The 26,018-nt window shown below is 54.7% G+C and overlaps 1 protein-coding gene across 4 annotated transcripts in view; it reads left to right on the forward strand.

Moving 5' to 3' along the window:
- The window catches only part of PLXNA1 (plexin A1), a 107,270-nt gene extending 81,760 nt beyond the window's left edge, over positions 1 to 25,510 (forward strand). For 3 of the 4 annotated variants that reach the window (XM_032193915.1, XM_032193913.1, XM_032193914.1), the window contains exons 21-32: positions 494 to 636; positions 4,162 to 4,418; positions 7,968 to 8,034; positions 12,611 to 12,757; positions 13,534 to 13,693; positions 14,175 to 14,356; positions 14,794 to 14,890; positions 15,586 to 15,776; positions 16,622 to 16,791; positions 18,522 to 18,734; positions 22,318 to 22,468; positions 24,882 to 25,510. In XM_032193915.1, the coding sequence (XP_032049806.1) occupies positions 494 to 636; positions 4,162 to 4,418; positions 7,968 to 8,034; positions 12,611 to 12,757; positions 13,534 to 13,693; positions 14,175 to 14,356; positions 14,794 to 14,890; positions 15,586 to 15,776; positions 16,622 to 16,791; positions 18,522 to 18,734; positions 22,318 to 22,468; positions 24,882 to 24,977 (1,874 nt within the window). In that variant the 3' untranslated portion in view covers positions 24,978 to 25,510. The remainder of the gene's footprint in view (positions 1 to 493; positions 637 to 4,161; positions 4,419 to 7,967; positions 8,035 to 12,610; positions 12,758 to 13,533; positions 13,694 to 14,174; positions 14,357 to 14,793; positions 14,891 to 15,585; positions 15,777 to 16,621; positions 16,792 to 18,521; positions 18,735 to 22,317; positions 22,469 to 24,881) is intronic. The other variant, XM_032193916.1, reaches the window with a different exon arrangement.
- Positions 25,511 to 26,018: the final 508 nt, after the last annotated feature.

The following is a 26,018-nucleotide window of genomic DNA, read 5'->3' on the forward strand; positions in this document are numbered from 1 at the left end:
CCCGCTGCTTTCCCCTGGGAATCGGAGCTGGCTCTGCTCGGCTCGGGAGGTGCTGGGGTGGGTGTGTTCAGCTCTTCTCTCCAGTAGTATTTAGGTCAAAACAAAATGAGGACATTCTTGTGGTTTCACCTAACGTTTCCCCCAGAAGCTCTGGCTTTCCTCAAGCCCGGGCTGCCCGCAGGATCCCAGGGAGCGAGCGAGTGCTGAGCAAGGGGGACTGGAGCCTCTTGGGGGGCCCGGTGGTCCTGATCTCAGCTCTACCACTTGATTTATTCTGGGGAGAGCATCCCCTCTGTCTCCAGCTCGGTTTCTCTTTCTCCGTCTGTAAATGGGGACAGATTTAATAGCCTTGCCCAAGGAGGGGGATGCAGATCTGACTCGAGCCACCTTGAGACCCATCTGTCGGGTGTCGGGGGCGTAGCAGAGGCTGGGTGGCAAAGCCGTGTGCTGGGGCTCGGGGCCGCCTTGCTCAGTTCTCCTTTTTCCCCTCCAGCTTTTGCCGAGCTGCAGACTGACATCAACGAGCTGACAAACGACCTGGACGGGGCCGGCATCCCCTTCCTGGATTACCGCACGTACGCCATGCGGGTTCTCTTCCCCGGGATTGAAGACCACCCCGTGCTGAAGGAGATGGAGGTGGGGTGCCGTGCGTCTGTCTGTCTGTCTCTGCGCTGGTTCGTGCTGGGGGACGTGCCCATAATATCCAATATCCTGGTTCCATAGCTAACCTTTGCCAGAAACAGGGATTGAGCCCACCCCGATGCAATGGAGTGGACAAGCAGCAAAGAGCAGGGAGAATGATGCATTTTGGGGTTGTGGGGTAGGAATACCAAAGGAAGGCAATTGCTGCTGCTTCTGTGCTCGCAAGGGTGGTGGTTGCTCCTTAGGATGGGCAGAGAAAACTTTGTGGATCAAGTATTGGGGGTGTACATCCAAAACCACCACGTGTGGGTGGTGGAGACCCACGTCCCCTTGTGTTTGGGGCTGTGCAAATCTGTACCAACCCATGTTTCCCACTGACCTGGTCCCTGCAGCTCATCCACTGGTGCTGGAGCCCCGTGATAAAGCCTGAGGCTCCTGCTGGTGTGGTCACGGTGGAGCTGGAGGGCCACCCGAAGGGCTTGGCCACTGCCCCAGCCCCACACGGTGAAGAACATCTCGCCACGTGGCAGCCACCGTGAGCACAGCCCGGCCGCTGAGCGGTTACTGCGCTCCCTGACATTAATATCAATATTTATTTTAATATCATTGCTGCTGTCATCTTCTACGGCACTTGCTTTATTCAGTTGGATTGGTTTGATGCCTGACTGGCCACTCTTTGCCAGCAGATTTGTCCTACATCACCTGCTGCCCCAGCTCCTTTTCCCCATGCGGGGCCCTACCCGGGTGTCCTGCCCCCGCACCCCAACCCAGCTCCCTCTCCTCTCCCCACACCTGGTGAATTTTGGGCACAGCACCTGGTTCTCCTTTGCAGGGCTGCTGAGGCTGCTCCTGCTTGGAGAAACGGGGGGAGTTAAACCTTAGCTTTCCCTTCCCTGGCGAGGTAATTAATGCTGACGTGGGCTTTGCGAGGTATTTAGGAAAAGCAGCCGGCCCCGGTGCAGGATGCATGGTTACGATGCAACGCGCTCTTAGCACCTGTGAGTGCACGTGCTGGTGTTGTCAGCCAGCATGGCCACGGCCTGGGGAGCTGGCCCCGTGCCTGCTCCCTAATCCCAGCTCCGGAGGCGGCGGGGACCCTGCTTCCGTGGATTTCCCCCTGCAGCTCAGGTTTCCCAGCTGCTCGGAGCCATTGCGCCCGCGGGGGAGCAGCGAGTGTGAAAGCAGCCCTCCCTCGGGCACGGCCCTTCCTGTCCATGTGGAAGCCTGGTGCTCAGCTCTGCCCTGCTCTTGCTCTGAAGGTTTTTCCCTAAAGGGCCATGGCGAGGTGGGGGCGGTGGTGCCGGGCTGTGCAGAGCCCCCGCAGCAGGCGCGTGGAGGGGGCGCCTCGGAGGGAGGGGGAGCAGAAACCTCTCCTGGCAGCGTCTGTCAGATGCTGCAATCCCTTCCAGAGGGGAGAGGGGTGGAAATGGTATCAAACCGGAGCTCTGGAAAGGAAATCGCAGGGGAGTAATTGTACATCAGCTGCGGGGGGGGGCTGGGCAGGAGTTGCTCCACTCCCAGCTCCTAATTCAAAACATCCCACCGGAGAGCATCCAGGCTCAGCCTTGCTGGGGAGCAAGGGGTTAAAGTCGCATAGGAGCCAAAAAAAAAAAAAAAAAAAGAGAGAGATTAAATAAAGCAACTACAGTTGTGCAAGCTTCATATAATTTAATCAGGTTTGCTTTTATTTGTCTCTTTACTCCGAGTGTAACATTAGCTTTTGCGAGTGCTGGGAGGGAGACGGCGCTTGCTCACGCACCCGCTAATCCACAGCCAAGTATTACACTGTCATTACCAGTTCCCTTTCTCTTTAGGTTTGTTGGGGGGAGGTTTGTTGCTTTGTGTGAATTTAAGCCTGATTAAATATTTAATTCGGTATTGTTCATTTATTTCTGCTAATGATCAGCAAGTTAAACACGGCAGCCCAGCCAGGCAGCGGGGCGGCGCGCGCGTGTGCAGCGCTGGGCACGGGCTGCGTGCGATGCTGGGCTTTGCTCGTCCCCTTGTCCTCTTCCCAAAGTCCCCGTCCGGTGGCTGCTGTTGGACGGGGCCCATTTCCCAGCTTGTTGAGCCCCAGCTGCTCCTCTCACGGAGATGCAGCCCTGATCGGATCTGGCTGTCTCCTGCTGGAGCGGTCGCTGCTCAGGGCACCGACGCTCCTTGTGCAGCCCTCAGCTGGCTGCTGGAGGGAGACAAACCCTCGCCCCGCTGGCTCTGAGCTGGCTTTTAGGGTCACTGCCCTGAGAGACACCAGTGGGGTCTTCCTGTGCCGAGGAAGCCTTTGTGTGTGTCTGCAGGGAGCCACTGGTGCTGCTGAACCTCAGGCACCCGCCTGGGTTAGCGGTGTCGTTGCACCGAGGTCCCTGCGTAGTCTGGAGGGAGAGGCTTGGGGAGAAGGTAAATTAAAGCACGTGTTCCTAGCAGGATGTAAAGCCTCTGAGATGTGATAAAATAAGCCAAACCATGTGCTTGCTCATAGGAAGAACCCCAAGGCTTGGGGTCACTCCCCTGTCCCCATTCTGGGATGCCCAGGGACAGGCACCCCCTCACCTGGGTGCTGAGGGACACGTGTCACCTGAGGGTTGTGCGACAAAAAAGGCAAGGAAATGGGATTTATTTTATTTTATTTTTTTCCCTGTGGGAACGTCAGCAGTTTGGAGGGGGAAGTCGCAGCCATGAGAAGCTTCGCTGAACCAAAGAGCAGTGATCCAAAGTTGTGATTGAAGTGAAATGATTTGATGTGTCAAAACCCTCTTCTTCATTTTGAGTTGATGTTTTGAAATGAAGAGCGTTGTTTTGTCTCCAAATATCGACATGAAATGAAATTTTTCACTTATTCTCCCAATCAGGAAGACAAGGGGAAAAAAAAATCATTAAAATTGACGTTTTACCGCAGCAAGGCTTTTATTCAGAGGAAACCATCTTTTCTAATGGGAAGATGTTGTGTGTAAAAATGCTCATTTCTGATGAGAAATATGGTCGGTGCTGACCAGAGCAGCGCTAACGAAGGCAGTGTGGAGATGAAAGCAACCCAGCCCAGTCCCTGCTGGGCACTGCAGAGCCAGGAACGGCCCGAGATGCAGCTTCAAACACTTTCAGAGCAAAGGGAATATTTCAGGCCGTGTCTGGAGAGGAGCAGACCCAGGTTTCTACTATTTGCTTGTATGTCTGAAACCCATCCACCTAAAACCAGGCGAGTTTGCTGTCTGCAGAGCTCAGTGCCGAGGCTTTCTGTGCTTTGTGGGTATTAGAAGGGGCAGGAACTGTGTCTGTGCGATACCCATGGCACGTGCTGCAGAGTTTTGGGTGGGACCTGACCTTCTCGTTGGATGAAATTAAAATTGTGATGGGTGTTTTTGGGGTCAAGGCGAGTTTATGTGAGCGAAGTGCATGTATGTGCGTGGGGAGAGTCTTTGTGTACCGATGCCCCAAGATGGTGCTCCCTTGACGCGCAGCCCACCTGCCATCCCATCGCCCTCCCTCTCGTGCCCATCTCCCAGCTTTGCTCTACCCTCGCAGGTCCAGGCGAACGTGGAGAAGTCCTTGACCCTCTTCGGGCAGCTGCTGAACAAGAAGCACTTCTTGCTGACCTTCATCCGCACCCTGGAGGCCCAGCGGAGCTTCTCCATGCGGGACCGCGGCAACGTGGCCTCCCTCATCATGACGGCGCTGCAGGGGGAGATGGAGTACGCGACGGGCGTGCTGAAGCAGCTCCTCTCTGACCTCATCGAGAAGAACCTGGAGAGTAAGAACCACCCCAAGCTGCTCTTGCGGAGGTGAGTTTCCATCCAAGAGCTGGGCGGTGGTGCCCAGGCAACTTCTGTGTGCGCGGGGACACGGGGTGGTGTCACTTAGGGGTGCCACCAGTGATGGCATTGGCGTTGGCTGTGCCTTGCTGTTGGCACTCCTCTTGGTGCCCCTGTGTGCTGGCAGCTGGCAGGAGTCCTCCCTTGCCTGCTGCCTCTCTGGGGCTTGCCCACCTCGCCAGGCTCCTGGGGGTTTTCGGGGGAAAGCCAAGTGGATTTTCTCAAGCCAAGAGTCTTGCCCAGGGCCAGGGGAGAGCACGAGCAGGAGGCAGCGTGCCAAGCCCTGCTGTGAGTCTGCCTGGCCCATCAATATTTAATGATAGCTCTGAGCTCTCCTTCATCACGGGCTGATGAATATTGAAAGATACACCAAGTGTGGAACAAAAACAATTAATAAGCTCCACCAGCCCACCTCGAGGCCCTCCGTGCCAACCCTCCCTCTGCACGCTGTGCCGCGCCTCCCCATCTCCGCGTGAGCCCGCAGCAGAGATGGAGCAGAACCTGTGGACCTTCTCCCTCCAGCAGGGACAGCTGGGGGTTGGCACGTCACCAGAAGGGCTGGAGGAAACCAGAGCATCTTCCAGACATCAGCCAATGTTCATGGTGTGGCCAGGCTGGGCAGCTCGTAGGGCTGCATGAGCCTGGCCATGGGGAGGTGCCTGGAGCAGAGGCAAGCTGGTCCCAGCTACATGCCACCTACCTTCCCATGGCTGGTCTCTCTACTTCACTTCTCGCCTCCAAGTGAAATACAGGGAGCCTGTAATTTCTCCAAAGACCTCATAAAAAATGTGCCAGAGAGGGAGTGGTGCAGACGTGTGGCTCGCTGGGAGAGGTGGGTCACGAAGGTGCCACCCCGTGTGTCCCCCGTCCCTGAGCGCATCCTTGGGCTCTCTTCTTGCTGTCCCTCCCCAGCATCAGGCTTCACTGAAATATTTAAACTGCATTTCCAACTCGTGGTTCACTCAGGGCATCTCGAAGCTGCTGCCATCGGAGCAAAGCTCCGGAAGGAAGTAAATCAATAAAATATAACTAAAAGGCAGCACAGGGAGGCCAGCAGCTGCAGTACCTGCGTCGTGGGAGCAGCCTGGGGACAGAGCTCAGCCCCTGTTGGTACTGTCAGCCCCCAGCGATGGGATTTGGGGATCCCACTGCAAGGAGCTGAAGGAGACTTACACCTGGCCAATACCCTGCTTGTGCCTCCCAAAGTAAAATGTAAAGAGATTTTGCAGCCGTGACGCGGGGCAAGCAGCATTTGGGGCTGCTCCTCCTCTGTTTTTTTGATTAGCCCTGCTGTTGGGTGAGAGAATGTTCTTACTGCCCAGGGCAACTGGATTAACATCGATCTAACCAAGGAGAGCTGTTACTTCGTTATTTGGTTATTGGATAATCCCCCCCGTTGCTGTGGCATCTGGCTCTGTCGCAGATGAAGGCAGCCATCTGCTGGAGCCCGGTCTGGGGCACTGCAGACGAGTGTTTGGGGCTGCTTGGTGAGGGACCCACTCCGAGGGCTGGGGAGGAGGTCTGCTGGTAGCATCAGCCCAGCCCTTTCCTTGGCTTTCTCCCCACATCGCTTTCCTTGTCTCTTTTTTGCTCCCCTTGCTGGATTAATCTTCCCTGATGGGGCTCAGGCGGGCGTCCCTCCTGGAGCCTGAGGTCTTACCGTCCCCTAATGCCTTAAGGAGGGCTGTGCTAATCCAGGGAGGGCAGAAAGGGCTAAACCCCATTAGCACAAGAGAAAGGCTTGGAGGGGACCATACGACCCTGAGTCAGCTTGAATAAACTCCAGAAAAGTGGATTTCCTACCCAAGCCATCTGGCCGTGGGTTCCTGCCCCAGATCCCCTGCGTGGCACTGCCCCTGGGCAGCAGGACTCATCCTGGGGGGCTCCAGGGTTCAGGCTCCTCCTGATTTGGGTTTTTTTGAGTCAGCCTGCTCGCGTCTGATCCCTTGGGGTAAGAGGAAGGCGGCTTCGTTTGCGAGGCTATTAGTATTGCTTGTGCTTTCAGGAGCATCTGCCTTGCCGAGTGGCTGATGTGATGATTAATGGGCGGATGGGCTGAGGAGCGTAGCCGGAGAGCTTGAGGAGGCTGCCTTGCCTTTTTACCTCAGAGAGAGCGAAAGTGACTTTAAAAATAATGGGCATGTTAAGGTGAATTTTAATCTCGTGGCAGCCAGGCCAGCCTGTGGTGCCGAGGCAGGCACGTTGAGCTGTGAGCGGGGTGGGGATGTTCCACAACAGGCGCAGGCACTCTCCTAAACCGTCCTTGCCACGGCACTTTGCAGCAAGACGGAGTCTGGACTTGAACTGTGCCTTAGGAGACAAGGTTTTTGAGGTTTTCTGAAGGCAGCTCTAGCTGCTTCTTCCACCAGCTGGGAAGCACAGCTCCATTTTTAAGCTCGTTTTGGAGCTGCTGGTTGCAGCATCATTCACTGCAAGCTCCTTCTGCATCACCACCCCTCTCTGAGGGGGACACACAGGGACCTGGGGTTTCACAGAATGGTTAGGGTTGGAAGGGACCTTTGAGATCACCCAGTTCCAACCCCCTGCCATGGGCAGGGACACCTCTCACCAGACCAGGTTGCTCAAGGCCCCTTCCAGCCTGGCCTTGAACACCTCCAGGGTTTGGGCATCCACAGCTTCTCTGGGCAACCTGTGCCAGTGCCTCACCACCCTGTAGTGAAGAATTCCCTCCTTACATCTAATCTAAACCTATCCTCTCGCAGTTTAAAACCACTACCCCTTGTCCTGCTACTACCTGCCCTTGTAAAAAGGCCCTCACCAGCCCCCTTTAGGTGCTGGGGGGTTCCTATAAGCTCTCCGTGGAGCTCATGGCTTCTGCTGGACTCGCTGCAATGGGTCCGTGTCCTTTTTGTGCTGGGGGCCCCAGAGCTGGAGGACTGCTCGGGGTGCTGCTGGGGGCCCAGTAGCACTGGGCTGGTTTCAGAACAGCAGCAGCATTGAGTGCACTGCAGTACAGGTCACAGCAGCAGCTCCTGGGGGGCAGAGGGGCTTCCAGCTGGATCTGACCCTTGGCAGTGCTGCAGGAGGTGCTCCTCTCATGGAACGTGAGGAGGTTTGGTGAGGCTTTACCCGTGTGCCTCATACAGCCCTCTGTCCCTGGAGGGAGCTGCCTGGTTCCAGTGGGACGTGGCAGCAGAAACAAACTTCATTTAAGCAGAAGGTACGAGGGAGAAGTAGGAGGCTGGTCGTCCCCTGGGCGAGACTCCTTGCGGGACAAGATCATCCGTGGCTCTCTCCAGCTCTGCAGATACGCTGGAGACTTGTTTGCTTCTCCCTCTTGGAGGGCTGCTGTGGCTCAGCCCGCCAGATGGGAGGCGTTTCACTGGAGCTTTGGCCGTCTGCTTGTGCCTCTTTGCTTTGAGTCTCCTGCCTTTCTAGATGTGACCTTTGAAAGCCAAAAATAATTCAGCCACAGTCTGAGGGTGAGGTGGCAGCGGGTAGGGTCGGAGACCTTTAATATCCTCTCCTGATGGTTTTGCTCTCTGCCTTTCCCTACAGAACGGAGTCGGTGGCAGAGAAGATGCTGACAAATTGGTTCACGTTTCTGCTGTACAAGTTCCTGAAGGTGAGTTTGGGAGGGATCGCTGACCCTGAACAGGATGGGAGGTGGGGTCCTGCCTTGTCACCCAGAGCCAGGGCTCCTTGGTTTGTGACCCCCTCCTGGGGCACCGATTGCTTCCTGGGCCCAGGTTTCCGTCCTGCATTTCTGAGCTGTGATTGCTGGTTCTGGGTTCCCTTTTGGGGAAATAGCTGAGATTGAGAAATGAAATGCAGACAGGGATTGCTTAATGCGTACTGGCTTTGAGATCTTCATAAAAACAGCGCCTGGAGAAAGGATAAATCTGTAAGAACCCAGCTGAGCCTCGAATCCCTTATGAGCGGTTCCCATTCCTGCCTCCTTGCCTCTCCCTGTGCGGCTCAGGAGGACGAAGCCCCAGGAGCTGGTCCTACAGACACGGCTGTGCTCAGGGGATATTTCTGCACGTCTGAGCTGCAGCTTGATGTGCTGCGCTCCTCACGTAACACTGCTGCTTTTCCCTCCTCTGCCTTTTGAAACAGAGGCTCCTTGCTAGGGGGACGCTTTCTCCCAGCAGCTCCGCTTCTGCTCTTCCTTCCCCTCCGAAAGGTGCCCCTTGGGGACTTGACACCCCGTGGGTCCCACCGGGGGACAGCAGCTCTCCCCACCGTGTTTGTATGAACAAATTAAAGACATTTTCCCTGCCAGGACTGCTGCTTTTACCCGCTAGGGCTGCACCAAGAGCTCTGCGGGTTATGTGGCTGTACCTGCAGGGGGACGTCCTGCTGGGGCTGCTGCGGTCCCACTGCCGGCGTGTCGATCAGCGGGGCTGTTTCCTGGGATCCTGCCTGGCGTCAGCTCAGCCAGGCTGGGTGGCACACAGCCGTTTTTTGTGGGATTTCATCCCTCATTAAGATAAAGAGGGCTTGAACCATTTCCAGCCAAGAGATGAGAGCGAGCAGGAGTCTGTGCAGAACTCAAGTGATCGTCAACGAGAGGTGATTTATAATATCACTTACATGCGCTTGGCTTTTCGCCTCCGTGGAGGGTTAGCCTGTATCTATAAAAATCTAGCTGTAGCATGCAGCGGAGATTGCTTTCCAGGGGTGGGAGAGGAGAAAAGCTGAGCTGTTTGCAGGGAGATGTCAAACTTCCCACGGCCTCTTCGTGCTGCAGCTTCGCTGGGTTGTGCCCCCCCCTGTCCTTTACTGTGGCAGTGCCAGGTGGGACCAGGTAGGAAGGGGGGGGCGGGTAGGACCTTGCAGCCCCTCCCAGGGCACAAATGGGCACAAAAGGGGTCAGATCCCCCCTTGAAGGTCAGATCCTGATTGAAGGATCAGGATCCTTCAAGTAGGCACGATTATTCTTCAGCCCAGCAAAGCAGAGCACGCATCCTTCCAACACCCAAGGTGGCATTTGGGGACATTCTGGTTTGGTGTGTGTGTTTGGACACCCTTGTCCTGTCCCTGGCTGCACTGGGCAGCTCACAGGGGCACGGCCACCTCCTTCAGAAGCTCCTTTGGACCAATTTGTTTGCCACCACTGTCCTGTGTCTGTCCCAGCACAGCCCAGTCCTTCTTCGGAGACGCCACCGTGCGCTTTGCTGGTGCTGGGTAAGCCTGAGGATACGGAGTAGCAGGAAGAGAGGGATGTGAGGATGAGGTCAGGACAATGCCTTTTTCTAAAGCCTCTGGGTAAGACATGGTGATGGCAGAAGATACCGCAGCAGGAAAGCGCAATCTGATCTAGGTGCACGGTAACAGGAGGGATTTATGCACAGGGCTTGGATAAGCACACTGGCTGTGAGATTTGTCGTGCTGGGGAAGCGGTGGAAACTTAAATGCTTGGGTCACTCACATTAGAGGGGAAGAGGGCTGAGGATGCATCCATGGCCCCTCCTGTATCAGCCCATCCGAAGGAGACCCGCGGGGCCTTTCCTGCCTGTCTCGCGGCAGCGAGGATCACAGGTGGCACGGGAAGCAGGAGAAACCCGCCGAGTAGATGGAGAGGTATCACAGCAGACAGTTTGCCAGCAGGAAAACATATGCCTTGCACCAAGCCGCGGTAATTGTGCATGTAAATGAGGCAGGCGGATGTGTGCCCAGCTGCCAGGGCTGCTCTCAGCAAAGCTGCCTGGAGCGGGGCTGGGCGCACGGCCGTGCTGTGGGACAGGGGATGGGGACGGGGATGGGGACAGGCACGGGACAGCCTCCCTCTGCCCGGGGCCAGGGGTGAGATGGCAGAGTTTGGAGTCAGCCAGGGCTGGCGCTTTCCCGGGGCCCTGCGGTAGCATTTATCAGAGTCTTAATGAGACACCCTGGGGAAAGGGAGAGGGATAAATTGAGACAAGCACTGAAAAATGCGCGATATTAGGTGCCTGATGAGCTAAATCTAGTCCATAAAAGAGTCTGAGCCTTAGCTGGCTTGCCTCAGCCTGCACCCCACGTACCGACACGTGTGTGGATGTGCCGTTCGCGGGCTGTTTGCTCAGCTTGCAGGGAGAGCATCCCTCATCCCTCAGCCTGTCCTTCGCTGTCCCCCGGCCGTGACCGAGCTGTGCTGGGGCTGGCAGAGCACGGACACAGCCCCGTCCTCCAGCAGCCTGCGGGGTGGCCTGTCCCCATGGAGCCATCCCCTTGTGCCTCTCACCCCTTGGACATCATCACAGGGGACCTGCCCGGTGCCTGGTTCCGTAGGCCAAGTTCATTTTGGTGGTTTCTGTCAGGGACAAGCCCTGAATGATCCTCACCTCCCGTGGAGAAGCAACTTAACCCATCCCCAGGACTGCTCCATCCCCCTGGGGTGGCCATAGGGCCAGCACTAGCCCATGAATACAAAAAGAGGTCAATTCCCCGCCAGCCAGGCTGGTGTCTGAACAGCAGAGGAGGTGATGCCATGATGCCAGGACCACAGCCGGGTGCCAGCTGCAGCAGGGCTGGAGCAACAGCCGTGGTCCAGACCTTGCCTCCTGCCCTGACATCTGTCCCTGCCCGGGCACTCACATGGAGCCTCCTTTGTGGCTTTATCCTTCCCTGGTGGCACTTGGTTCCAAAGGGGAGCTGTCAGGCTGTGCTGCGATGTGCAGGATGGTTTTTGGGGACAGCCGTGGGTCCCTTCAGACAGCGGGCTGGGGGCTTCCCTCCTGCAGAGGGGAAATCCAGGGCTGAGGACGGCACAGGCGCCGTGGCCACAAACACCGCTCCATCCACGTCAGCCTGGAGGTTTTACAAGAAATTTCTATAAGCAGTGGGCAGAAGCACTTCTGGGCTTCCTCCCACTGGAGGGCTCGGCACAGGGTGCCGTGGGAGCACCGTGGGGCTCCCAATTTTTCGGCCAGGCTGGCGCGCTCGCCTCCCGAGGCAGCCATTAGCACGCAGCGTAGCACCCACCTCGGGTCTCTCACTTTTCCGCGCTGACTTAATGAAGCCAAGTTTGCAAATGAAACATAATTTCAAAGACAGGCGTGTTGTCGGAAGGTCTGGGGATGATGTATGCCTGTTCCTGCTCGTTAGCAGCTGTCTCTTTAATTACCGCAGATGCTAACGAGATGCTAACAGCATATGGTGACAGGGAGAGCAGCCGCACTTTGCACCAAAGTACAATTTATTTGCGAGGCGGCCGGGAGGGAGGGGCAAGGGCTGGGGGGGTAAAATCTGTTGGGATTTTTCTCGGTCCCCTCCGCTCCCATCCTACCCTGTTTTCCCCTTTAGGGCTGACGTCTGCATCTGGAAGGGCACGTTGGGATGCCTTGGGTGATAAAGGGGTGTCCTCTTCCAAGCGCCCTTCACCAGCTCGTGGCTCCAGGCTGGTTGGTGCCTCCAGCCTTGGCACGTCCTGGGTTGCCACAGTTTTAACATCCAGCATCTTTGGGAGAAGTCCTTGATTCAGTTTTCTTCTCCCTCCTGCTTGGGAGATGTGGCTGCTGTGGCTGCTGGCTCTGACAGTGGGGTTTTGCAGTGGGGACGTGCGGGTGGCAAATGGCTTCACTGCAGGAAACGCCATCGGTTTGGGGGGTCAGGGCAGGACTGTCACCGAGCTGGTCTCTTGCTTTCCCTGCCCTTTGGACACGGCTGGCTGTGCTCAGCCATCTCACGGAGAAACCTCTCGACCTTCTCTGACGTGAGTCTGTCCTCCTGGCAGATGCCAGGACTGCTACCAGGGGAGAGCCCCCAGGCTGTCCTTCTGCAGCAGTCGCTTTCCACTCCTCACGTGCTTTCCTTGGCTGGCCCAGATGCTCAGATGCTAGCTCGTATCCCATGCACAGACGGCTCTACCGAGACATATCTGTGGTGTGTTGTGCCCAGAGCAGCTCTGCTTTTCGCTAGTCCTGAATTTAACCTTTTTAGCTCATCCTTTCCTACAGAATGAGCAGAATTTATCCACGAGTGTCTGGAAACTCTGGGAAACTGAGGCTAGGGGTTGATAAATAAGGGAACAACCTCCAGCAGGTTTTCAGGGAGAATGAATTGCTCCAGGGGATATACTGGGGGCACACGAGGGCAAGGACTGGAAACTGCTTATAAAGACACAGATGGGGCTTAATGCTGCAGGGACAGAGCAGGAAAAGCTGGTTCCCGGCACCTTCTCACCCCCTCTTTTCTTCCTCTCTGTCCCTGTCCCACAGGAGTGTGCTGGGGAACCTCTCTTCATGCTCTACTGTGCCATCAAGCAGCAGATGGAGAAGGGACCCATCGATGCCATCACAGGAGAGGCTCGCTACTCCCTCAGTGAAGACAAGCTCATCCGCCAACAGATTGACTACAAGATGCTGGTTAGTGCAGGCAGGAACCCCACTGGTACTGGTTCTTGCCAGGACCCCCAGGTCCAGCTATTTAACGAGGTCTTGGAGACACCCAAAGTGCTTCTCATGGAGCGTTTTTTCTCTTGTTCCTCTCTTCAGCATCCTTGGGCGCCTCATGCCCTGTCTGTGTGATACACATCTCACCAGGGTGCGTGGTGAGGTTTGCTTTGGGGAAGCCAAACGTGAACTGAATCCCCCTCAGCACCAGCAAACCCCATGGCCCTGACACACGGGGATGGAGGTGCTGCAGAGCACGTGTTGGCTGGAGCAGCCAGCCAGTGGTTCATGTTGGGTGCAAATCAAAGCCTTGAGATTTCCATGGGAGATGGAGAAATGATTCTCTTCCTCCCATACGAGCTGTCTCCCCTGTCTAGCTGCATGGTAAAGCTGGACCTTTCCCAGGCTGAGCCTGTAGCTGCTTCCTTACTGCCTCCATCTCCACCTGAGTGGAGCAGGGAGTGGAGTGCGTGCGTGGGCATTGCTCAAGCTGTGCAGGTTTTTGTGAGCTGGGCATTGTTTGCTGGCCCAGGATTCCTGCATGCTGCCTGCTGGAAATTGCTGGAGATTTGGGGGTGGAAGGGGGAGAAGATGGAAGCAGGAATATGCTATGAGGCTGCACCTCTAGAACAGCTCGGGGTTGAGAAGATGTGACCATAGGCATTTGTAGCCCCGTGTCCTTGGATCAGCCCTTGCAGCCAGTGTCACATCAACTCACTTGAGTCTTTTTGCCTCTCTGTGCTGTACAGACCCTCAACTGTGTGAACCCTGAGAATGAGAACGCCCCGGAGATTCCTGTCAAGGTGCTCAACTGTGACACCATCACGCAGGTGAAGGAGAAGCTGCTGGATGCTGTCTACAAAGGGGTGCCCTATTCCCAGCGTCCCAAAGCTGGAGACATGGACCTGGGTAAGAGAGAGGCCAAGCACTCCCCTTGGAATAGCCAAGAGCAGGAGTGCCAAAAAAACAAATGTTTGAGGCAGGTGAATGCAAATCAGGACAGGGGACCTGTCAGGACACTTGCATTTGTGTTTGTCCAGTCTGTTTTGGCTCAGACTGCTGTGCTGGTGGCACTGGCTGTATGTGGGGATGAGAAAGGGAGCCTTGCAAGCAGAGAGGAGAGGAGCTCTCTCTGTCCTGGCTGTGGTCTGGGTTGCAGGCATGAGCTAGCTGAGGGCCAGGGAGGACAGAAATAGTTGAGAACAGGGCTAATAGTCCTGTTCTTAAAGGAGTAGTAGGAGGATGGAGAGGAGAAGAGCCAAAGAAGGGTTGCCAGACTGGTGCTGTCTTTTTGTTGAACACTTAGAAACAGCTTTTGCCCAACACCATGTTGACAGTCGTCGGTCCTTAGGTTTAAAGGTGATGGCAGGGCTCTTTCGTTTATGCCCAGACCTTGCTCCTCTGCTCTCCTTGGCTTTGTCCTCCAAGCTGCCCGCTAACCATGAGCCCTTCTCCCTCACTGGGACAGAGTGGCGGCAGGGCAGGATGGCCCGGATCATACTGCAGGACGAGGATGTCACCACAAAGATCGACAATGACTGGAAGAGGCTCAACACCCTGGCCCACTACCAGGTAAGGCACCGGGCAGTCCCCAGCTGCTGAGAGCTTCAACATCTCTTCTCCCCCATATCTTGGTCAGGGCCTGAGTTCGGTGGTCCAGCTGCTCAGGAAGGGACGTGGCCAGGAGGTCTGCGGTCACTTCCATGCACAGTCCCTGTGTTTGTGGTCCTTCCTGGACCAAATGGGGCATCCTCAGGACTCAGAGGCTGTTCCTTGCTCTGACCTGGCTTTGCCATTTTCATGTCAAAGTTTCTGCTGCATTCCCGTTGTGCCCTGTGCCCCAGGGTGTTGCAGAGGTAGATGTTTAGGTCTCCTTTGCTGGAGATGGGTGTCCCTGGGACACATGCAGTGTATTTCATCCCTCCTGGGCTGGCTTCTCCCTGCCGTGAGCCCGTTCCTCGTGTGCATGCCCCCGTGTCACAGCCTGCCCATGCCACCTCTGCCTGCAGGTGACGGATGGCTCCTCGGTAGCCCTGGTGCCCAAGCAGAACTCGGCGTACAACATCTCCAACTCCTCCACTTTCACCAAGTCCCTCAGCAGATACGGTGAGTGTGCAGCGGGACCCAAAGCTTGCTCTGGGCTGCGCTGGCGGGGAAGGCAGCACCAGGCTGGGTTTGCAGAGCGAGGCACAGGACAGGTGCCCATAATATTGACTTGCTGGAACAAGGTCCTCTAAGTCCCTGTTTCTCCTGCACTGTGCTATTCTGGTGTCTCAGGGGGAGCAGGGCCCCACAGAGTCATCTCTTTGGACTCAGGAGGGAAAGACAGGTGTCAGATGGCTGCAGCTAAGGGATCCACTCCCTTTTATTCCCCTGAAATCTCATTAAAATAGGCACAGAGGCACTAGGCACTTAAATAGGCTTAGCCAAGGGCCCCAGCGAACGTGCTGGCAAGCGTGCCTTGGCCTTGGGTTGGGAGGGAGTTGTGTGGTCAGCTCAGACTGACACAGGAGGCCAGGCTGTGATCCTGGCATCTGTGAGCTGGGAGCCAGACCTCTGCAGAGCCCCTTTCAAGCGGTATCAGATGGTGCTGGTCTGTACATCAGCCAGGGGCTCATTTAGCTGGGCAGGCTGCGAGGAGTGTCCTCGGTGATGCCCAGTGCAGCTGACGGGAGAGGCTGAATCCCAAGCTCCTATTTAACAGGGAACACACACTGAAATCAGACCAGAGGACAGGGATGGAGGGGCTGGTGGTGAGGTGGAAGTCAGGTCGAGTTTCCCTCTGTGTTGGGTGCCTGCAGAGAGCATGCTGCGCACAGCCAGCAGCCCCGACAGCCTGCGCTCACGGACCCCCATGATCACCCCCGACCTGGAGAGCGGCACCAAACTCTGGCACCTGGTGAAAAACCACGACCACATGGACCAGCGGGAGGGCGACCGGGGCAGCAAGATGGTCTCCGAGATCTATCTGACCCGCCTGCTAGCCACCAAGGTATGGCACGGAGACGCTGAGCTTTGAAACCTGGATGGGGAGGGGTAAGGATTTGGGATAAGCACGGGTTTTTTATTAGACTGCTCCTTCAGTGCAGGAGGAACTACTCTCCTCATTTTGGGTCCTGACCTGGAGGTGATTTTTTATGTGCCACAATCCTAAATGAGTGTCCCTTGAGTGGATTTTCCTATTGGCTTTTTACGCCCTTTGGCACTTTTACTGTTTCCTGTATCATCGAGCAGCTGCTGGACTGTAAAGCAGAGGAGCTCTGGAGCAGGCACCTCATCCCGTTTGTCTGGTGTTTGGGGTGAAGCTGCAAAATCAGTGATGTCAGAAGGGTAATCACCTGGGGCATTGGGCATCACAGGAGGTTCTCCTTCCCTCAGCACACCCAAAACCTCTAAAGCAGAGTGGGTGCTGTTTGTCTAAGATGTCCTCGGAGAGGACCAGGAGCCCGTGCTGAAGATCTTAGCTCAGAGCAGCAGAGATTGGGGTCAGCCATCTCCTGTGATTTGGCTCCCTGCATGGTGGGACTTAAGGGTTTGTTCAGTGACGTTTGTGGTCTGGTCTTGGGTGCCTTAATGTAACTCAAATAAAGACCATGACACAACATACATCCCTTCCTCTTTTGCTCTATGTGGTATTTTTATTTCTATGCCAGTTAATGCAGTGAAGGAGAAATCTCATTGATAGGGTGCTTGTTTTTCTATCAAAACCACTGAGAACCAGTATGGTTACACAGGCTGTACTGGGCTTCTCTGCCAGGTGGTAGGAATAGGAGTGAAGTTAGTTTAAAGGCTCGTCTCTCTGGTGGTGCTGAGTAGTCCTTCTCTCCTTCTATTCAGGGCACCCTGCAGAAGTTCGTGGATGACCTGTTTGAGACCATCTTCAGCACAGCACATCGTGGGAGCGCGCTGCCCCTCGCCATCAAATACATGTTTGATTTCCTGGATGAACAAGCTGATAAGCATCAGATCAATGACTATGATGTCAGGCACACCTGGAAGAGTAACTGGTAATGGAGAGAGGGGCAGTGGGGCTGGGGCTAACGGTGTCACAGCACCTCATACCTCCTACCCTTCCCACAGGGAGCAGAAATATGCCTCTGGTTGTCTCTGGAAGTGATCCAGGACAAGAGAGGCCCATATCTCTGTGATTTGGGTGTGGGTAAATCCCTCGCATGCCTTCTGCAGCAGAAAAAATCCCAGGAATGCAATGCTCCCTCAGCCCTCACATCCCCAGATCCAAGGCAGCACGCTCCCCCTGACGGCTGGAGCTGGCTGAGTGCAGTCCTGCTCCCACCTCACCTTGAGCAAACCTTGCTCGGGCTTCTCTGTCCTCGGGGCTCCTCCAGAGATGCCAGCCCGGATTCTTATCTTGGCTGTCCTGGAGGTGTGCGCCGTGTCCCTCCCGTCACGCAGCCGAGCGTGCCCTAACAGAGTCAGTGTAAAGCCGTGTGGTATCCTCCATAACCTGGCCTGCAGACCCAACCCATCAGCTCTGCTAATTGCTCCCTGAAAAGCGGGGAGGAGCTGCTTATGAGACCTCAGTAAGTGCTGTGCTGGGGCCGGGGCTCGAGCACACGTTGTCGGCTCCTTCTCTGCAACCCCCGCCTCGGCGTTCTTCTTTTCTGCTGCCTCACTGATTTCATCTCTCTGATCTTGCCGTTACTGGAGACGGGTACGTACGTTCCCGTGTCTGGCATTTGTTAAATGGCAGCCAAATTGCTTTTGTATAGTTCAGTAACTGTTGGCAATTAGCGGGGCAGGAAAAGAAACATTTTTAAATGGAGATGTGAGAGTGCGGAAGTGCTTGGAACTGATTTATAACTCTACTTTCTATATTAAAAGAAGGAGCAAAAGGCAAAGGAGGAAAAAAAAAAAGCCCCGTTCCGCAGGGGCTGGGCACGCAGGCTCCTGCATACTAATGCCTGTGCTTATCTCTGGGCGCTAATTCGATGTGTGGAGCTAATTTCTTGAGGCCATTCCCTTCACAAATGAAATATGTACATGCACCCAGTACCCTCATTAGGAAAGTCCTGGGGAATGAAGTGTGTTTTGTCTAAGATAAAAGCATTCACTGGGTGTCAGTGCTGAGGGATGACAGACCCGAGAGGCGTTCTGATAGGGGGAGTCTCCGAAATGCTCCTGAGAGAGGAGAGGGGCAGGAGAGTGGGAAATGGAGCAACGGAGAGTGGCTCGTGCATAAGTATGCAGCAAACATCCAGCCCACGGCTGGGAAACCCACTGCCTCTACAACTAGAGGTGTGTTTCCAGCATCTGAGGCTGCCTAGATTGTCCTCTTGTGTTCAGCCTGCTAATGAGCCCCTCGGGGAGTCCATTAGTCCCTCCTTCAGCAGGAGAGATGGATGGAATGCCCCAAAGTGCCTCAGGCAGGGTTATCGATGTGAAAGGAGGGAACCATGCGTGGTGACCCACGGGCTCAGCCATGGCTGCTCTGTGTGAGTGGATCCTTGGAGAAACTGCAGCTCCTTGGTGTCCTGGTTTGCCTTTGGAGATGTTGACAATGCTGAGGAATTTCTCCATGGAGAGCTGAGGCCATGCTGGGCTGGGCAGAGGACGTGGTATTGTGCTGGGGCAGAGGTGAATGGCTTTTTGCATCCCTGGGGCTTGGGAAAAGCAAATCCTGGGCCATGGGGAGCTCCTTCTCTACAAATTCAGGTGTGTGCTGGCTGCCCTGCAGGGCTTGCTTCGGGTGCTGACTCTTGTTTCTTTCTTCCCTCAGTCTACCTCTACGTTTTTGGGTGAATGTGATTAAGAACCCCCAGTTTGTGTTCGACATTCACAAGAACAGTATTACTGATGCCTGCCTATCCGTGGTGGCTCAGACATTCATGGACTCCTGCTCAACTTCTGAGCACAAATTAGGAAAAGACTCTCCCTCCAACAAACTACTGTACGCCAAGGACATCCCCAACTACAAGAGCTGGGTAGAAAGGTGAGTAGGCTTGGCAGGAGCTCCTTGCTTCACCTGGAGGATTTAACGTGAATGTGGGTGTGGGGGCTTCACACTGAGGGCTTGGTTGTTGAGGAGACTCCTCTTGGCAGCCCTCCGAAGAAGGTAATCCTTGTTGGAGAGATGGTGCTTTCTTGTGATTGTCCCTGGGAATGAGTTTGCAATGACTGTTCCGCAGAGCTGTTTATGCCTTGCTTAAGGGGTGCTAAAAGCAACCTCCACTTTTGGGTTTTCTGATGTTGTCTGTTGTAAAAACTTGATCTGTGCTAGGGAATTGCTAACATCTCCCTTGATTGCTTTTGAAGAACGGTAAGAAGTAAGTCATGGACGAGAGAAGTGCCTTTTTTGTACCATGGCAATACATGCAGGAGATTTTGCTGAAATGGTTGGAAATTACCATTTCCCATCTCTCATCCATCTGTACATCTCGCCTGGGATCCTGATGAGATCAACATGCTCCGAGGCAGTGCTTGGGTTGCTGTCGTGGTGCTGAGGAGCAGGGCAAGGAGCAGGTCCCCTGACTTCTTCTGACACCCTTCATTCACTGTTAGCTGATGAGGGACATCCTTCTGTCCCGCTGAATTAATGCAGTGTTAAAGGTTCAGGGTTTGAGCGCTGCTGATTGCAAATTGATGCTCTTGGGCATAATGCTGTGTTCACTTTTATCCTTTGGGAGAGAAACCTGGGAAATGTCCTACAGAGCCCTCCAAATAGACCTACTGTAAAAATGTTGCTGGGTTGCAAACTGGGACTTTATAAAGCTTAAAAAATGCCAGATTTCACGTTTCTGATGCAACTTTTCCCTTGTGCTGATAAGCTGTTTTAAAGATTATGTTCTGTATTTTGCTGAGGACCCTTCCCTGTTTTGGTGTCTGAATTAGACATGGGATGAGCCAAATGAAAGGTGTCCAGGCAACAATAAGCATCGTATTCTGTCTTTTGCAAGTGTGGGACTTGGTAGCCTAAATCATCCTTTGGATGTTTGCTTGTACGCAGTTATTTTTGCCGCACCGTTGGCATGCCTGGTGCTTTGCAGGCAGGTACAGAGACAAGATTCTTCCCTCGAGGAAGGTATGGCTTGGATCAGAAGAAAAGATGTCCCTGAAATACGATGGCTAAGATGAGAGATGAGCCGCATTGTAATAGGAAAAAGTTCTTCACAGGGAGCTACAGGGGGCTTTGGAGTGGGGTCCCTCAGGAGCATCACAAACTTCACTGCCTTTAAGCGCAGGGTGAATTTCTCCGACCTTGCCATCTCTGTGACAAAAATACTCAACACTGCGTGCGCCTGGAGAGAAAAGGTATAAAACCGTTCCGGGGAGAAGCATTGGTGTAGACGTGCTTGGTCCCCGGGGAGAAGACGGGAGATGTAACTGCTGACAGATGCTCCTGCCGCCGCTTACTGCGGAGCAGGAGGGTGCTCGGCCGCGCTGCCTCGGAGCACGGGATGCGATCCCAGCGGCAGCCGAGCAGGGGGTGATGCTTTTCCCACTGCTTGTCTACTGCAAGTTGTTTTTTTTTCCCTGCAAAAATGGGTGTTTCTGGGTTTTGGCACGGTTATCATCGCGAAGCTCTGCAGAGGCAGGAGCGGAGTGATGGGGGGTGGCGGAGTGGGACTGATAGTGCCCGTAGCATGTCTGTCTGCCACCTGGGGTCAGGCGTCCTGAAAAAAGGGTGTCCTGCCAGTCTGGGGCAGAAATAGTGTGTTGAAGGGTTTAGGGAAGCCCTGGGCAGCAGGAGGGGACTGCTGCCATGGTCCTGGCTACGGCAGGTGAAATGGTAGTCCTGCCTGGGACCCCCACCCATGCAATGTATTGAAAAATAGTATTTCCTGTCATCCTTTGTGTCACAATAAAACCTGGAACGTAGAACTGCTTCGTTTTACCTGGACATCTCGTTATGGCAGCCACAGAAGCTCTCTTCGTCAGCAGGTCTCCTTTCTACGTTCACCTCCTAGGAGTCCCTCCCCTCATGGGCCTCCATCGACGGGTGTGCGGGAGGTTCTCTGTGAGGTTTCTGTGCTAACCAACACTGACTGGAACTCAGAAAACTTGGCCTTTTTGTCCCTAATATTCCTCTGCATGGAAGGAAGCAGTGCCTGCTTCGGGGGACATCACATCTCTCATGGATCTCTCGATGCCTGGTTGAAGAGGCCCTCACCTCAGACCTCTCTTCTCCTGTCTTCCCGTCAGTGTTCAGGAAATCTCTCCTCACCCTCTGGGTGCGGGTGAACCTCCTTATAAAAACGGCTCCAATATTTCACCACTGGCTGAGTCAAGCACCACGGGATGGAGCAGATCCTCGTATTCGTCTCCTCAAGTGCTCTCGCTGCCATCTGCTCCTAGCCAAATGCTTCAGCCGTGTTCCACCTCAGCGTTCGGCTGATGGTGCTAATGATGCTAATCACCGTACCAGAAACTTTACTGAGCTGTTTGAAGAGTCACGAGGAGTAAAGCAAACATGGGAGGGCCTTGGGATCTCTGCTTCCAGGTGGTGGCAGCGGGCAGGGTTTGCTTGCTGTGGGTAGGGTTTCTTTCTCAGTAGAGGCCTGTGGACCCCATGGTTTCCTCAAGGACCTCAGGCCGTCTTTTGACTTCGTACCTGTGAATGCAGAGACTGCATCTTGGTCATAAAATGTCTGCTGGTGTCCTTGAGAAGCAGGCCTGTCATGTCCAGATGAACTGTCCCCAGGAGTGGCTTTTCCTCAGGGGACGGAGAAGCCTTGGGGCCGAGGGGTGGGCCTCTCACCAGCCCACTGAGGTGCCCGCTTGGTGTAACCCCCTGCTGCCACGGGATGCTGCTGCCTTCACCCCCTCTGATTTTCCTGAGGCAATATGTGCTGGTTTCCTGCTACAACTCTGGATGACATGAGGCGTGTCTGGATTTCCATTTATTTGTTGAGCATGTCACATCTGTGAGATGGGATGGTGAATCTTCAGGTGTCCTAGGAAACATGAGGGTGTATCTCACTGGTAGCCGGCACCAGAGAATGGAGCTGCACAGAGGTCAGGAGGCTCTGTAGCTGCGAGGGCTCAGGGTGAGGGTATCTTGAGTGCACACCCTGAATATTTCAGTGAATGCCGAGTGTCATCCTTGGCTTTGGCGACACGCCGAATTCAGGAGAACAGTAACAAATCCTTACGTACTGCCACAAGCCTGAAGGATTCTGGCAGATGGCTTTCGCTGGCAAAACAGAGGAGCAATGGGACAGCAAGGAGAAAAAATATGTGGTTTGGGAGAGGGTGGGAGGTCCCTGGGAGCAGTGGATCCTGGCTCCCCAGCGTGATCGGCGGGGCTGGGCTCAGGTAGCGTGCTGCAGCTCGGAGCTGCTCCATCGGCAGCATGTTGCTAATGATGCTGACCCCTCCGTGAAGCGCCAGGAGACCTCTCGGTGAGCAGCAGCATTGTAATGAGCACGGTGGTGCGGTGCCGTGCCGAGGAAAGCTGCTCCTCGTGCTGCCTCTCCGGAGGTCGTTCCCAGCAAACATCATGGGGGGAGCTCATCCCTTTCGGCCTCTCCCTCTTTCTGACCCGCTCTCGCGTTTCTCCTGCCTCTCCCTTGCAGATATTATGCAGATATTGCTAAAATGCCAGCGATCAGCGATCAGGACATGAGCGCGTACCTGGCGGAGCAGTCACGTTTACACCTCAGCCAGTTCAACAGCATGAGCGCGCTGCACGAGATCTACTCCTACATCACCAAGTACAAGGACGAGGTAAGATGAGGCATCGAACCTGGGCTGCCGTGTCTCCTACCCCTCATTTCTGCTTTCTCCCTTTTTCCTATGGATAAATACCCTGTGAAAATGGGGAGGGCAACTCAGTCTGTGCCCGTGCCCAGAGGTTTAGGGTTACCCTTGCGGCATTGCATGAGTGCAGTGGGATCGTGGGGTTGTTCCCTTCTCAGCGTGGCTTCACCCTGGCTCGGAGCAGGCTCTGGGGAAGGGTGGAGGTGCTGCACGGGGCTGAAGGCAGTGAGAGCAGAGGCGGGGGCCAGGCATGGAGCCAGGAGCTGGTCGACAGCCCTGGCCTTGCTGCTGCTGTGTCAGCTTTTATCCGTGGCCCTTCCTGAGCGCCTGTGCTGACAGGCAGCGCTTCATTCCCCTGTTTTCTGCAGGGAGCAATGTAAGAAACACCTATTTTTCTTTTGCTGCGTGTGCACTTGGCACGTGGGCTCCACAGAGCTGCAGAGCTGGCAGCATTATCTCGGTGTGCCTCCTCTCTCTGCCCTGCCCGCCACGACGCCGTGGTGGCACCAGGACTGTGCTGCCATCAGCCAGCTCTGCTCCCCGGGGACGCTGGAGGATGTGGTGGCCTCTTCAGTGCTTTCTCTGTGAGTGGTAGTAAGGATGGTTAAAAACCCTCCTGTCGTAATTTATACAAATTAACTTCGCCAAGCACCGCTCAAATCCACACCCTGCATCTTTTTATTAAAGCAATAAAATACGTAACTACAGTAAAATGTAGATCTGTACATGTAACGGGATAATACAGGCTTTATTCTCCCAATAAAGCAGGCTGACGACTGGGTGAGTGGTGGCTTATTTAGGTGACAGAGTGCTGGCACGGCCCCTTGCTCAGGGAGAGAGGGCCCTGCCGCTGCCCTGACAGAGCTGGCCCTGGATTTAAGAGCTGTGGTGGGACTGTGGTGGCCAAAACCCCTGTGTGGCTATGTGATGGTCACCGTGCACTGGTGACAATGCCGTGGGACCTCTGTGCTGCTCCCCAAGAGCATGGCGTGCCCAGGAGGCCCCTGTACCTCTGGCTGGTGGGTTGGCCACCAAGGGCTTGTACAACAGCTCCGTGGCTACCGTGAGAGGGGATGAAATGCAGTTTGGAGGATCTAGATCAGCCATCATCCCTCAGCCATCAGGTGCTCGCTTCCTCTAGGCTAAAATTCCCCAATCCTTAAACAAATCTTAGGTGAAAGCATGGAGGGGACCGCGTGGCACTAAGGAGCTACTCTTTAGGGACACAGGTCCTCCTTCTGCCCGCTAACTGCAGCATGACATCTGTTGAGTGTCTTGCTCTCCGAGCATCACAAGTGTGTTCACAGCTCTCAGGAACTTCTTTTATTATTTGTAATGGGATTAATAAATCGCAGCTGTTCCCTTTGTTTGTTTTCATTCATTAAGCACAATTATATGCAGCCCGATTGCACCCTCTTTGATGCAAAATGGGAGAGAATAATTTTTCCTGTTGTTCAGTGCAATAATATGCTGTCATTGGCTGTGAATGAAAATCATAATTAATTTTCATTTGGGTACTTGCATCTTGGTAATCAGTGGTCCTGGCTCCTTGCAGCAGGTGACAAACCTGGGTCTTGTCTCTCTGCTCGGCGCACGTTTCCTTTTGCTTTTCCCTCAGGGTGGAATAAAAGAGGAGCAGGTAGCTGCAGGGGCAGGCGGTGAATCCTCCAGCACCTTAGGATCTCGTGGCACAAAGCTGTCTTGTCGGGAGAGGCAGAAAATGGGAATAAATTCCTGCTGAGCTTCTTGTACCAACCTCATCTGATGCCAGCTCAGCTGCCTTTAAGGCAGGCGGGGTTTGGGTTTCTGCAGGAGGGTGTCACCGTGTTGGTGTCACCGTGTTGGTGTCCCCGATGGCAGGATTTGTGGCAGCCTGGGAGCTCTCGCAGGGCTGCCAGCCTGCGGGCGCTGCAGCGGCGCTCAATCAAAGGGAGCTGATTCCCCATTAAGCAGGTACCTGTAGGGCTCCTGATGGACTTTGCCTGCCTCCTAGTAAGTCTATTAATTATCCAACAGTTTGTTTCCAATTATGCGGCCAATGAAATGGTTAATCAAGTCCCCTTTGACGGATGCCTTGATATTTAATTGCAAAAAAAAAAAACTTGCTCTCTCAACTGGCTCACCCGAGGAGATGAGATCTCTGTCAGCTTTCGTGTTTGTTTTTCGTGTTTTTTTTTTGCTGGCGTAGTGTTTTTTGGAGGCAACCAGAGCTTCCTCGCTGTGGCACCTCCAGCCCCGTTAGGCACAGGAACCAACCCGTGCTGCCTCTCGTGGTTCCCCATCCCTGCGCGCCCTTCCCCGTGCCGCAGACGGGGAGCGCGGAGCCACTCGGGGTGCGAGGGCCTCTCCTCACCCTCTCCTCTCCCCTCTTCTCCCGCAGATTTTAGCCGCATTAGAGAAGGACGAGCAGGCCAGGAGGCAGCGGCTGAGGAGCAAGCTGGAGCAGGCGATCGACACAATGGCCTTAAGCAGCTGAAGAGGCGGCGGCACGGTGCCAGCTTCCCGAGCGGCGGCGGCGGCGGCAGGAGTGGGGCCAGCGAGCGGCAGCCGCGGGCAGGACACTTCGGGGCTGGGGACCGGGCGCTTCCCACCGCCCAACAAGGAAACCTCGCCCGCCAGCAGGGGAAAATAAAAAAAAAAAAATAAATCAAAAAGCATCCCGACGACAGCAGCCACAAGGATAAAACACCCCCTCCCTCTACGCACACCCCGATGCAACCGGGACGCGGCAGAGACCTTGCAAAGGGGGCGGCCGAGGAGGAGGAGGAGGAGGGAGCCGCGTGCCCCATGGACCCGCTGGGACCCCCGGGGACCCCCTGCCCCGGGCAGAGCCCCCCTGAGCCCGCGGGGAAGGAGGGTCGGGACCGTGGGGCTTTCTAGGACGGCGTTTGGATGTTGTTGTTACTTCGGTGGAGGGAGGGGGGTGGGCTCCTGTTTGTACTGTACTTGACTTGCTCTCCCCCCCTCGCCCCCCAGCTGTCTGCCCCCTCTCCTCCTCCCCCTGTCTCTTTTTCTGTCTCTTCCCCCCCCTTCTCTCTCTCTCTCTCTTTCTCTCTCTCTCTGGCCTTCTGCCACTAGTGTTAACTGCTATATTTGCACAATTTACACGAGACAAAATTTTTAATTTAAAGAAAGGAAAAAAAAAATATAACAAAAAATGGGAGGGGAAAAAAAAAAAGATTCTAAATTTTGCAACAAACTAACAGAAAAAAAAAAAACGGTTTTAAAAAATAAGCTAAAGGACTGATGCTGGGGAGATTTGGGGGTGGGGGCAATAGGGGTGGGCAGGAAAGGGAGAAATCCTGAGCTTTGATATTTCTTAAAATACGTCCTGTGCCATGTTTTATTTGAATGTTGTTTATTGAAAAAAAAAAAAAAAAAAAAAGAGAAAAAAAAAAAGAAAAAAAATGAAAAAAAAAAAAAGAAAACAAGAAAAAAAGTGGGAGTTTCGTTAGCTGAGTAGACGCTCTTATTTAAATGCTGCTTGAGTGGTTCCGGAGGCTACGACCTGGCTGAG

Source organism: Aythya fuligula, chromosome 10 (assembly GCF_009819795.1).
Source record: "Aythya fuligula isolate bAytFul2 chromosome 10, bAytFul2.pri, whole genome shotgun sequence".
Lineage (NCBI taxonomy): Eukaryota > Metazoa > Chordata > Aves > Anseriformes > Anatidae > Aythya > Aythya fuligula.